Source organism: Mesocricetus auratus, unplaced genomic scaffold (genome assembly GCF_017639785.1).
Source record: "Mesocricetus auratus isolate SY011 unplaced genomic scaffold, BCM_Maur_2.0 Super-Scaffold_100006, whole genome shotgun sequence".
Classification (NCBI taxonomy): Eukaryota; Metazoa; Chordata; class Mammalia; order Rodentia; family Cricetidae; genus Mesocricetus; species Mesocricetus auratus.
This window is the reverse complement of record NW_024429190.1, coordinates 37,060,843-37,074,915: the sequence shown is the minus strand read 5'-3', so window position 1 is coordinate 37,074,915 and position 14,073 is coordinate 37,060,843. Positions and strand designations below refer to the sequence as shown.

The window sequence follows — 14,073 nt, the reverse complement described above, 5'->3', positions numbered from 1 at the left end:
ACAAAACAGACTAAATTGGTTATGTTTATATATTTATGTGTAACAATAATAATCAAAGAAAAGAAGACAATCAATTTGAGAGGGAGACACGGGAGTGGGAGGAACATTGGAGGAATGAAGAGACAAGGAACACACTTAAGGGATAAAGTGTTGGGGAAAATAAAGTAATTATATATCAATAAGAATATTTTTTCAAAAAAAATAAATCTTCCATGTATAAGCTCTTTATTCTGTAATAAAGACCAGCAAGCTGAACATGTTGTATGCGTCAATGTGCTTAACAGGACTATTGACATAAGAAACATAGGCATCTTATAAATTAGTTTTCCTTTATTATACTGGTCACAAAAATATTCAATAGAATAGAATCATACAATTTGTTTTATTATTAATTATAATAACATAAATAAAGACAAAAATCCCTGTAACATTATAGATAAGAGGATCGGTTGCAATTGATTGTCACATAGAAAGAAGAGGTAAAAATTGAACTATAAAATTAATCAGCAAAATAAGGAGTAATGAATAAAATTACCAAAGGACAGTAGTTTCAAAATCTTTATGGCACATGGTGACTACAAAAGATATGCCCATCTCTTTCATATATATACTACCTGATTTATGCTAACATAAAATTATTTGTTACATAATTTAGGTTGAACAAATGTAAGAGATAAATGCATATAGCCTACTGACAGTAAAAAACTACAATTGAGAAAGCAAATATTATCCTATTCCCTTCTATATTAGCTTCCATGATTAATTCACGTCCTGTCACGGAAGGAAACAGCCTGAAGGAGTATGATATGCATTTTCAACTGTCTTCACAGTAATTTCACATGAGCTACACTCATTATTGTCAGACATCAGAATCATTTTAATATAAATGGCTCAATCACATCAAATATCATATTTAATTGGAGAAATTCTGCATTAGTCATTCTATTTTAGAATCACTTGCTTTGTGAATGATAATCGTTAGTAATAAGTGACGAAATGGCTTAAGACAGCTGATGTGACCTCTTTACATTCTAGGTAACAGACCAAAGTGCAAATGCTACTGGTTAAATTTTATCTCCTTCCACACATACCATTGTACACATCTACACTCACACTCATAAGAAAATTAGGCTGCAGGTTTGTACAGTGTCTTCCATTGAGGAAGTAACAATAATATGAAGAGCTTTTCACATGCAGTTCATCCTTGTATTTATATATACATATGTATAAAACAGCCCGCCTCTATGCACATGAATGAATAGGACTACAAATTTACAAGGCCAGTTTCCTTACTGGTGTAAAGGCCATGTATTCCTTGAACACTTATGTGGCTAATCCTAAAGTCATTCCAAAATTTCAAAAAAGGGTCTTAAATATGGTGCCATCTATCGTCTGTTTCCACATCTTAAATCATGTTCAGTGGGTACCAGAATCACCTAAATCGCATTTCCTCTCGAATCCCCAGTTCATCTATTTCCCTGATTGGCAGTGATTCTTCTTCTTCTTCTTCTTCTTCTTCTTCTTCTTCTTCTTCTTCTTCTTCTTCTTCTTCTCCTCCTCCTCCTCCTCCTCCTCCTCCTCCTCCTCCTCCTCCTCCTCCTCCTCCTCCTCCTCCTCCTCCTCCTCCTCCTCCTCCTCCTCCTCCTCCTCCTCCTCCTTCTTCTTCTCCTTATTAAACAGCATTGAATTGTCTAATTTTCAGAATTAGATCCTGAGGTATATGCTTCCATTTCTTTGTTGATCTAGCACAGGCCCTGATGTTTTCTACATAATGCATCCAGTGAGTTCAAGAAAGGCAAATGAAAACATGCTCATAGTAATATCCACATTATTAAGGAGAAACAGGAAGAGATGGGGATGGCCACTCTTGTTGAGTTCACCCAACTGCAAGTGATGAAAGGACTTCCTGCTCTTCTTTTCACACTCCTGAGTTTGAGGACATCTGACTTGCTCCACAGTAATTGATAAGATTGCAAAGCCTCTCTCACATCCCTCTTACAGTCCATATTCAGACCTTCATTGTTTTCACTCACTTGCAAAGTGCAGCTTGATTTCTTTTAGCAGAAATCTTTTTTTTGTTGTTGTTCTTTAAAATTAGGGCTTCACTTTAATGAGCTAGTGATCTTGCCCCTTGGGAATCAATTTCTTTCTACACAAGACAAATTTGGGGCATATTAGGATCCAACATATTGAGTTGGAACTTGGCATGTATTTCACTTACGAGCACATACACTGATTTTACACGATTCCTCAATTTGGCCAGGTGGGTTCGTGGTCTGCACTGTATCCACCTATAAAAAAATACAAAAATATATGTCTGCTTTACAGGGATGGGAGTAGGGTTTTGCCAGCCTAGTTGCAAAGCTTGAACTGCACATCTCAGCTAATGGTATTCTTTCCTTCTTAAAGATGTATTTGCGGTGGCCACAATCTTTTTCAGAAGTCACAGAGACATAGCAGTTCTTACTACAATTAACAACCCTGGGGCAACGGAATCAATAGACCTGGCTAGTCCCAAGGATGCTATCTCTGACAAGAGAGGTTTGATTGGTAGAAGAATCATTGAGTTAATTGTGTTTCAGGGTTCAAGCTTTTCAAGGCTATGAAATGTCAAGGGGAGGGAAGATGGAGAGTGCAGAGAGCGGTGTTCTATAATCAGAAGAGAGTGATATGGTAATTATGCTGCAGATGCTTTTTAATTTACACACCCATGAAGTGTCAGGGATGTGAGCTAGAGCTGAATGTTCACACCCTCCAAGTCCTTTTATTCTCTAAATGAAATCATGAGATAGCTCACTCTCCCTTCATAGAAGCCTAACAATTTACATGCGATGCGCAAATGGGCTGCAGATCTTGAGTAAACAGGAATTACACTGTGCTTCAAAGTCATGACTGCTGTCAGGTTGTGTTCCCTGCCTTTGTGCCTAATCTGTAGAAATAGAAGTGACGATGCATATGCCTTCAAACTATTTTAGTGCAAATGTAAGCTTTTAATGGTGTTCAGTATTATTCTGAACTTGAGACCCATCAATGGGCTAATTTTGACTTTCTACAGAAGAAACTACACGAAGCTTTTCTTTCAGTTTGATGTTATGAATCGCTATAGTAAAATCTTTAGTGAGCCTGAACATAAAAATAAAAGGATAGTATCATTTTTAATGCATAAGCAAGGTGAATGAATGACGTTCATGACTGAAAGTGCTTAGGAATCAGGGTAAGGAGAGAAAATCTTCAATTAAAATTCCAAGGTCACGATAAACCTGCATACAAACACAAACTTGGGAAAGAAATAGATGCACTTTTTTCCTGAATGCTTATCAACTTATTTATAAAAGTAACTACGACAGTAAAATGACTGACTAATTTGAAAATTAATTATTTGAAAAGAAGCCTATGTAAGTTAAAGCAGCTTTAAAAAATACCATAATTGCTTGCTTGTTAAATATTCTCTGTTCCAAGAAATATTTTTTCTCTAGCAACTCTAAAAGTAAATAAATTCTAATAGGTTTTGATCAATTGCATAATCACATCACAAGTAAATATGATCTGAATCATAAAATTATATGGATATACTTTATCTTATTTCACAGGATTCATATCAGTACACATTTAATTCATGGTTCTTTACTCAAGATATTTGAAACTTCTCATTCTGTGTTCTATTTGCAAATCAACTTGTATCCATCACTGAGCCATAATGCATGAAAAACATTCCATGTGCTGTTTCTGTGTCTACTACATAGGACATGTATTCATAGTGCTTATGACACATTTAACTGTTTTATAGTTATTAATTTAATTTTTCTATCATATTCAAGGCTACATCGTCATCCCTGAGGGTAAACGTCATTTTCACTCTACCTATTCTTTCCTTGAGTCTGCACGTGATAAGTTGGTAATGAATTGTGTTAATGAATGAATATATATTTGGGAACTGATAACTAAGTAAACCCAATTATTTGCTATTCCATGATATCAGAGATTCAATTTTGAAATTTTAAAATTGTGTGGACATTCTTGTTTTACATCATTTGTCATATGACTTTTGATCTTAGAACACGGTTCTTTTGAATTGCAGCAAATGATATATTCTTTCCTAGCACATCGTTGTCTCAAATATTTGTATTTAAGTTTAGTCTATACAAAAATATCATTAAGCTTTTTTATCTTTTCCATGTGAAAGTCATGTATTTTTCTTTAAAGGTATAATCAATGCAAAATTTTCTGCAAAGCTATAAATAAATGAATGAATGAATAAATGAAACATTTAAAATAAAAATTAGAAGAGTAAAAATCTTTAATGTTTTATTTTCAAAGCTGACTTATAATTTCAACTTATAATCATACCCAGGATTTTCACACATTTATGTAATGTATGTGCCATGCTGTCTTGCAAAATAATGGAATTCCTTTATTAAAATGTTCCTCAGAACTATTTCACAATTTAACTAACTGTGGAGAGCTGTTTGTGGTTTTAGGTTGTGATGCATGGAAAAACACAAATGTATACTAATATCCACCTGTCACTAGAGTCAGGAGAGATAGGTTCTCATTTCATCATCAAAAGTTGTTTCAAAACAAAACAGCATATTTCAAAGCATTCATTGAAATCACAGAGAACCATTTAGGAATCACAGTACTGAAAACTGTGTTGGTGAGGGTCAGATTAGAAATGTGTGTTACCAGGATATGTTTGCTTCGATTTGAAGCAGCTAATTAAAATGGCCCTGAAAGTAATTTTCAAATCACCACTGCTAAGCAGATATGCTTCAGTAAATCAGATCCAACCAATCTTTCAGTCAGGTCCAATTCAGGTAAAGTTGTAGAGACATGGCCTGTGTCTTCACCTTTCAACCTTACTCCTCAATTCATCTCTATCACTCAGGCAACTAGTGATATAAACACACACACACACACACACACACACACACACACACAGAAGCCAAGTCATTCTAGACCCCTTCCTATGAGACCATCACTGCATCTCAAACCTTTCATCCCCTAAAATCCAGGAAATGTAATTTATAAAAGTTATTAGAAAGTAGTTGAGTTTCAAAAATGATGCCCCTCTTTTCTTGTGCTCCTTGTACATCAGTAGTGACAATTTCCTAAGTGGAGGAAATTGAAGTACTTAGAGACTAGCAAGAGGGCTCAGATCTAGGTATAAGAAAATACAGAACTCTCCCACATAGGAGTAGACTTGCTTTAACCTATATTCTTTAAAAAAATTCTAAACCACAAAAAAGTAAAATATATATTCTGTGAAAGAATATGTATGTATTTTTCTACTTATTTGCATTAGGTATACTTCGATTCTAATCATGTACCTATGTAATTGGAGAAGATTGAGTGCACGTGTCTGTTGAATGTGTTTGCATATAATTGGCAATATGTAAAATAACTCTATAAATATGCATTATTTTTCCTTGAGTGACGTTCAAATCGAGGAACAAGTGAGAGGTATCTCATAAAAAGCAGACAATAGTCCATAATGCAGAGAACACGCTCATACTAATATTACAATCTGGAAATTGAAGGTGTTACTAATATTTGACTGCCCAATAAGGAAGCCGCTTTCAGTTATAACAAAGAAGAAGCATGGCCCCTTAACACTGGGAGTTTATTATATTCTTGAATATTAAAACCCATTTTAAATGGGAACCAAGAAATGGAGTAAGCATAAGATTTAGATAGTTGATGGACTATAAAACGGTAATTCTTAATAGTAAATTTTATCTTGTCCTAACGATCTATATAAACAACTTACAAAAGCTGTAAACAGTTATGATTATTAATGACTGTGACACCCACATAGAGCAGATGTAGAGCTAGCATCCAGGACCACAATACAAGGCACACTGACAGTTGAGCAAACAGAATAACTAGATGGCTTCTCACCATCCTTTAACCCTTCTCTCAGAATCAGATCATCAGTTACAACTTGAAAGACTTGTGGAGCTGAAATCCATGTATACCTGGAGGAAAAGAGCTTCCTTATCTCTGACAACACAGGGCCACACATGAATCTACACAAACAGGCCCTGTTATGCTCCTATCTGTGCATAACTGTTGCTTCACACACCCTGTCCCAACATGCTTTGCAATGGTTCTCCACTTCCTGTGAAATCTAACCATAAAAATGCTCCCTATTTCTTTGATTTATTCCCTTATGAAAAATCCTGTATCATGTAAAGTATATATCAAATATACTTTTTATGAACTTCCCAAAATATGAGGAAAGAAATTTCTCCCCAGAAGAATGTTTATTAAAATATCACTTCATTTTAAAGAAAGTGAAGCCCAGACACAGGAATCTCCTTATATAAAATTATATTCATATGAGTGAATAAACTCAGAGACCCAAATCAAGACTTGGAATTCCTAATCAAACTCATTTTTCACTACATTGTTTGCACATAAATTACTGTTTAATTCTGACTTTTAAAAAATGCACAACTGTGTTATAATGTTAACTGCCCCCATTTGGGGGCATGGTTTAATAAATAAGCAAAATTTTGTATTTCCTAAACCATTATAAATGAGCATGTTAGGATGATTCCTAGAAGCTTATGTATTTATCATACTAATCATTATTATATTAGCTCATTTACATGTGTAAGGTATGCACACACACATATACAAACATAGTCACATTTTTCAATACTGTTTCTGAATTACTGAAGAACAGAAGTCTTTTTAACACTTAGCCACTGAATCAGCCAAGAAAGGAAATTCTATAGTAATATGTACCCATTTCTCACCTGTAATAGCTTTCTCTTACTTTCAGAGTGTGAATGACTTGAACTCTAATAAAAAGAATTCCTTGGGCTGGAGAGCCAGGAAAGCAATATTGATGAACTTGGCTTCCTATTAGAATCATAGAACCTTAGTGTCAGCAACAATGCCTCTGGTTATAAAGTTAGTCTAGTAAGAAACATAGAAAGAAACTGATAGCAACCCAAGAGACCAGACTAGTTCAGAGGGAAGTTCTTGTCTGTCTGTCTTTCTGTCTGTCTGTCTTTCTTCTCTTCCTCCCTCCCTTCCATCCTTTTTCCCTCCCTCCTTCCTTCCTTTCATCTTTTAAAAGCCACAGAAACATAAGTATGAATCCTTTAGCAACTGAGGAATGACAAAGATGAAAACCAATTAGATGAGATTTTGAGAGACCCAAACAATCAGAGAAGGAATGCTCAGGGCAATGGGAAAGGGGTTTGCTGACTGACGTTAAATTTGGCTCATATATGAACCCAAGGACAGAGAAAGAATTGCCTTGGAGAAGAGCAATTGGTAAAGAATATAAGAGATGAAGTCAGAGGCTGTGAGAAATCTCTATGTATACTGGAGATTTCCTCTTAAGTGTGTCTTGAGCGATTCCCTAGTTTCCTTTCCTCAGCTCAATAATCCTACACTTAATATCACACACCATGATAGGAGAAACAAAACTCTATCCTCCTGAACATCGTATGTAGACAACATGTCAAGAACTCCAGAGATAAAACAGGCAGCTAAATTATGTGTTTAAAAAACCTAAAGGAATGATATAGTTGTAGGTTTCTTACATTATACATATGCAAGTATTTCTCATTTAATTCATTTTGTAAATTTTAATTGTTAATAACTGTTTCAAACAAAAATATCTGTGAGTACTGGAGTGATAGAGATTAATCCCACTACTTCTATGCATTATATAACTAAAAAATGATAGAAGATATCACAGCTTTACAGTTTCATTTGCACTGAACTGAAGTTAGATAAAAATGTTTTTTTGTCCTTAAAGCTCACAGTGGAAAGTAAAATGATGTTAACTTAAACTATCATCATTATCCTCTTCAGACCATGGCATTGACTACACTTGGGTACAACAGCAGTGCTAGCTGATCTTTTCTGCCTTTAAAAAACCGGAAGAGGTGCTCAAGAGAAGATGACAAGAGGAAGCTCTGCTGTCCTCAAATGCCACTGAAGCTGCACATGTCTGGAAAACGGTGAGATCTTGGGGAGCCCTAGGCAACCAGCAATCTAACCCAGTAACAAGAAAATAAAAGGAAACACAGTAGACCACAACTGTAGTTTGAAAACATTTATGTTCTCAGAAGAAAGCCAAATCTAACCAGTCAGCCTTGAGCTCACAGAAAATGTATGCTCAAAACAAGAAATTTGGCACACTGGTTATACGGTCTGCTTGGTGGGTAAAGACTGGATATGATTCTATTTGAATGTGATTTATAGCTTACCAGTCTCAAAAATCTATGCTTTTTTGCAATCAGAAATTACTAGACTTTTAAATAAATACATTGCCAAGTAGTAAGAGGTTGATTTGAGGGTTGAGGTGCAAGCATTATATATTAAAAAGTAATATAAAGGAGAAATGGAATTTCAAAGATGAAGATGCTGTCTGCATTCCTCCAGTAAAGGATGACACATTTTACCAGTGACAATTATTGAAACCCAGAGAGGTGCTAAAGCCAACTCAATAAAACCCTGAAGATTTCAGATTAAAATGAAATGTCTTCAGGGTTCGGAAGATTCTTTAGTGTTTAAAGGTACTTTCTGCCCAGGCATGAGGGCCAGAGTTCGAATCCCCAAATGGATGTAAAAAGCTGGCATTCCTGCCCTGGTGTTTACAACACAGCTTGGTGATATAGTGGGAGGGGAGGCAAGAGGACCACGGTTGGCAAGGTGACCTCCAGGTGCAATGTGAAAGCCTGGTTTAAAGGAATATGGCGAAAGGTGTTAGAGCAGAGCACACTGACCTTTGCCTCTGCACTGTTGGGCATGACAATACACCATGCACAGATACAACACACACTCACAAACACACAAAGAGCCCGTAGTCATCCTTAGTCCCAACCCTCACCACCAGGTCAGTTTTATTTTCACTTAAATTATAAAATTACATCTCAGAGAAACTGAAGGTTTCGGGAGGCGATTGTTTAAAGAAAAACCAAATGTCTCTAATCCCACTAACCCCAGTGGTGAACTAAGGAATTCTTTGGCTTTACTGTAGACTTTGTGTTAATAATACTAGTGGACTCAACCAAAAGACTGCAATGCAAAGCATAAAATAAATACAAAATAGCAAAACAGGATTCTTTGTGATTAAAATAATGTGTGTGTGTTGGATGGCACTTTAGAATTTTTATTTTGAAGAGTTTAAAAATCATATGAAATTAATACAAATTAGTTTTAAGCCAAGCTTTAATATAGCTTCATTTCAAGTGTTGGTGGAGGGCATGGTTCTAATCAATATTGCATCGAATTTTTAATATGTTTAATATTGTATGAAAAGGACTGCAAATCTTAGATTTTAAAATAGGTCACAATGCTTAGAGCACTTAATCACAAAGCAATATGGTGTGTCTCTACAGGAAAAAAAAGCATTTCGTGCTCCCCTTCTTTTCTCCTTTGTCTTTATAAGTGCAATGTGATGTATTAGTTTAATTAAAGTCTACCAAATTATCATAAGGATTTTATGTGCTGCAAATAATTGGCTTTTTCTTCCCTGCTCACTTTTTGTTAATGGAAGCAGAACATTTTTTTACGATACTTAGTATAAGATACTTGGAGACTGCAGGGAAGTAAGGCAATTGAGGGGCCTAATGAAGTGACCTTTGTCATCTAGGACCTGAAACAAAATTGAGCCTGCACTAATGCAATGACGATAAGTCAATGTTTCCAAAGAGTTAAAAGGATAGATAACATTATGGCTCAAAGCCAAACGGTACCAAGAATCCATCCATATATAAAAATGACAATCCTATTAATTGGAAATGCTGAAGGGCTCTAAAACGAGGTAAAATGTATAAATAAATCACATATGAGGATGCTTTTAGTGTGTACCATGATAAATCAATCTTTTTCATGGAACATGCTAAGTTAAAATGTAGATGAAGTTATACTATTGGGTACCCTTTTTAATAAGGGGCAAATTATGCCCACAAGTGAACAAAGAATTAAATGAAAGCCATTTCAGAAAGTTAATACATAGAATATAACCACTGTTGCTGTGAGTGGGAGGAAATGATAACTAAAACATATAAGCATTTACAGGACACCTCTCTTCAACAGAAACAAGAAAATCTGTGGATAGCCTATGAACTTTAAATTAGCCCATTCATTGTCTGTGGAATCTGGAGCCAGAATTTCCTAGCAATTCACTTCTGGTAGAATCTCTAAAATATGCTGCAGAGCATGTATATTCCACATTCAATTATAATCACAATGATTCTTCTGTTAAAACAATAATGACATTGGCCAATACTCATTTATTTCTTTCCTGAAAGATACAGGGTTACAGAAATTTTTTTGAACATTTATTTGCTGCTCCAAATTAATTCATGAAGTTTCTGCTCCCATTCTTGGCCTCCTCACATGTACAGAGTTTTCAATTAGTGGTAATAACTAACCTTCTGCTGCCTGTTTACAGCATCTGAGGCCTATGCAGAAGGTCAGCAGGAAACAGATACTATCACAATCACATGGAACAAAGAAAGGACTCAGGCCTGAGAAAATGACTTGGCCAAATCACAGACCCAAAGTATGGCAGCAGTGGAATTTTAAGCCCAGGAAGTCTCCTCTAATCTCTACTCTTGAGCACTCCACACTCCACTGCCTCTCCAGTTGCGGATGGTTTTTTGCTAAAAGACTGATATTGTCATACTTGCTCTGCCCTTCTAACTCTAAAACTGTTTTTAAAGACCATATTTTTAATATAACCATAAACAGCTTGTCATCCAGATTTAGGCTGCTTATGGTTTGCTATTATTGTTTTTCTTTTGTTTTGTTTTTTTCAGATTTTTTTTATTTATGTAGAAAAAAGCTTGTTTTACATATCAATTCCAGTTCCCTCTCACTCCCCTTCTCCCCTGCCCCCCACTAGCCCCCCATCTCATCCCCTTCCTGCTTCCCCCTGGAGGGTGAAGCCTTCCATGGGGGATCTTAAAAGTCTGTTATATCATTTGGAGCAGGGCCCAGGGCCTCTCCCGAGTTTCTAGACTGAGCAACTATCCCTCTGTGTGGAATGGCCTCCTAAAGTCCATTTCTATATTAGGGATAAATACTGATCCACTGCCAGATGCCCCATTGATTGCCCAGGCCTCCTAATTGACACCCACTATCAGGGGGTCTGGGTTGGTGCTATGCTGGTTTCCCAGATATCAGTCTGGGATCCATGAGCTCCCCCTTGTTCAGGTCAGCTGATTCTGTGGCTTTCTCCAGCCTGGTGTTGACCACTTCGCTTATCACTTCTTCCTCTCTGCAACTGGATTCCAGGAGTTCAGTTCAGTGTTTAGCTATGGGTGTCTGCCTCTGCTTTCATCAGTCACTGGATGAAGCTCGATGATACCATATAAAGTAGTCATCAATCTCATTATTTGGAAAGGGCATCTAAGGTAGACTCTCCACTACTGCTTAGATTGTTAGTTGGTGTCATCCTTGTAGATGTCTGGACATTTCCCTAGTGCCATATTTAAGACTATAATGGCTCCCTCTGTTATGGTATCTCTTTTCTTGCTCTCTTCTATTCTTCCCCCTGACTCAAGCTTCCTCTCACTAAGTTTCCCCAAGCTATCTTCAAACTTATGATCTTCATGCTTTAGTCTATTACAAGAAAAGATCTCTCACTCCTTCTTCTTCCTCTCTATCCCTCCATCTGTCTTCATCTCCCATCGTTTTACACACACACACACACACACACACACATACATACACATACACACAGTGTATGAACACATACATACATGCTTCATATCATAGTAATATTTATAGTTCTGAATATTAAGCAATATATGCACATTAATAGATTTTTAGAGCTGTAAGTATATAATGTGTTTTTCTCTCCTGTCAAGGATATTCTGTTCTTTTGTTATCTGAAGACCTCAAAATTCACCAAAACAAAAAGCAAGCCAAGAGGATGACAGTCTCCCCTGCATCTGAACCAATGTACGGAGGAGTAAGAACTTTCTTGGTGTGGATGCGTATGCACTTGAACAGATATATTCTTGATTTACTCCATTTGTTTTAAGCCAAGGAGTGAATGAGGATCTTTGACAAAACTGTCATCTTTAAAACACAGTGATATTTCATTTTCCCTTTTACACTATTTAGATTGCTTAGTACTGAAATGCTTCCAGTAGCTCCTATGTCCAATTTTTCAAAGCTGTCATTTCCTAGCAAATCTGCTTAAGCAAAATACTTACATTGTTAGAAAACAGAACAAACACAGATTATAAAATACATTCTATTCTTCTTTGCAGGTCAGAGTTAAGGAAAGAATGGGAACTTGGATGGGCATGTGGAAACAAAGCTGAAAGATGACTATGATGGATTGGCCAAAGTCCATGAACCACATGCTCTTCTGATTAGTTTGAAAGATACTCTTGTACTTAGCTCAGTAGAGTTTCTAAGCAATTATCATAGAATCAAAATGTTATGTTCAATGTATTCACGAAAGGTTATTGCATTTATAAAAACACATCCTGGTGGAAAAAAATGGAAGAATGAAAGATGAGTGTGATTATCTTTCTTCTGTTCAAGATTACAGCAGCCATTGTAATGGAACTTGTCAATATTTTATAACCCAGAAGACAACAATCACAGTAACAAAAACATCACCAAGCTATACATTTGTAGGCTTCCAGCGTTTCTGAACTGTAGGATAGCCTGTATCCATATCCCGGGTACCCTAATAAGGGAACGTGCTCATACTAACCTCAAAGTGATATATGTAAGGATGAATGTTGTGAGAACTAACAAGACTTATCATTACCAAGCAATGTCCATGGATAGTAATCTCTGGGAAGGATTAGCCACATTGGTTAAAAGTATTACTCAACATTTTCAACATAAAATATATTTTCAGGATACACACACACACACACACACACACACACACACACCTATGCTTCAAGCTGAATATGTATAGATAAGTAAGATATGCATTGAACATGCAACTTCTTATTTTCCAAACGTTATTACACAGTTTGGGCTGAAATTAATATTTGTAAGCATATTCAGTAGAAACTAAGTAAATATTGAAATTACATCCTTTACTTTAAAAAGCTAGGCATGCCTCAGCAAAAGGCAAGACTGCTTATGGTGTACAATCTGAAACTCAATTCTCTTCTGGCACTTTAACACTGGATCTGTCACCCTTTAACACCACAAAATCAATACCCTGGAATGTCATGGTTCTCTGCTGGCCCACAAAGTCAAGGCGTGATCAATTTCAACTTCCTTACTAGACAGAAATAGACTTAGACAAATAAAAGATTTCATTCAAGTTAAATTCAATAAAGCAAAGGAATAAAGGTGGAGGGAGTCAAAGTTGTTAGAATTCAATCCAATAAATGTATACTTACATCTAGACCTATTTTAAAACCCAACTATATTGCAAGCCATCCAAAAAAGAATACATTATAAATTAAAACAGCATATAAATTATTGTAGTTCCCAAATTAAGATACACATCCACTGAGTGTACATGCACATACATGCACATGTGTTCATTTCCTGACCTATATCAGTTAACAAGCAGTAGAAGAGTGTTAACTGAATTCCTTACTGCATGTATGCCTGAGACATAATGTTAATGTTGACATCACTGCTCAGTGATAGCAAAAATTTTATACTCCATTTCTCATAAACTGTGTGTGCCTAAGACAGTTTCCTGGGCAGAATAAACCTTTGAATAAATATGCCATGGCTGTAGAAAAAGCAATGCATATGTTCAATGTATCCTACATAAACTGTATGAGGGTAAGTTCCTTTCTTGTTTGCTACTCTTTTGTCTGACTTCTGTATTGTCCCACATACTCAGCAAGCACACAATAAACAGCTGCTGCTCTGGATGAATAGAAGATGTCCCCCATATGGCTAGTCAACTGCTAACATTCTCTGAAGTTTAAATGACTGATTTTGAGAAAATGGTTAAGTGGTTAAGAATTTTCTATATCATTGATTTTATACAGTGTCAAAATTTTGATTGTATATGATTGTGAAAAATTATTTAGTAATACTGTGGGAAAACTTAGGCTGTTAGTTGAGAATAACAAAGTGTCATTTTAGATCACTAACTTG

The 14,073-nt window shown here is 35.9% G+C and overlaps 1 protein-coding gene across 7 annotated transcripts in view; it reads right to left on the bottom strand.

The window, feature by feature from the left end:
• Pcdh7 (protocadherin 7) overlaps window positions 1-14,073 on the bottom strand; it is a 414,645-nt gene that overhangs the window by 346,387 nt on the left and 54,185 nt on the right. Inside the window, exon 2 of one of the 7 annotated variants that reach the window (XM_013116542.3) lies at window positions 1,651-2,291. The exons of the other annotated variants lie outside the window; for them this stretch is intronic. Coding sequence (XP_012971996.1) covers window positions 2,214-2,291 — 78 coding nt within the window. The 3' untranslated portion in view covers window positions 1,651-2,213. Of the gene's footprint in view, window positions 1-1,650; window positions 2,292-14,073 lie in introns of those variants that run through there. 7 annotated transcript variants of the gene reach the window in all.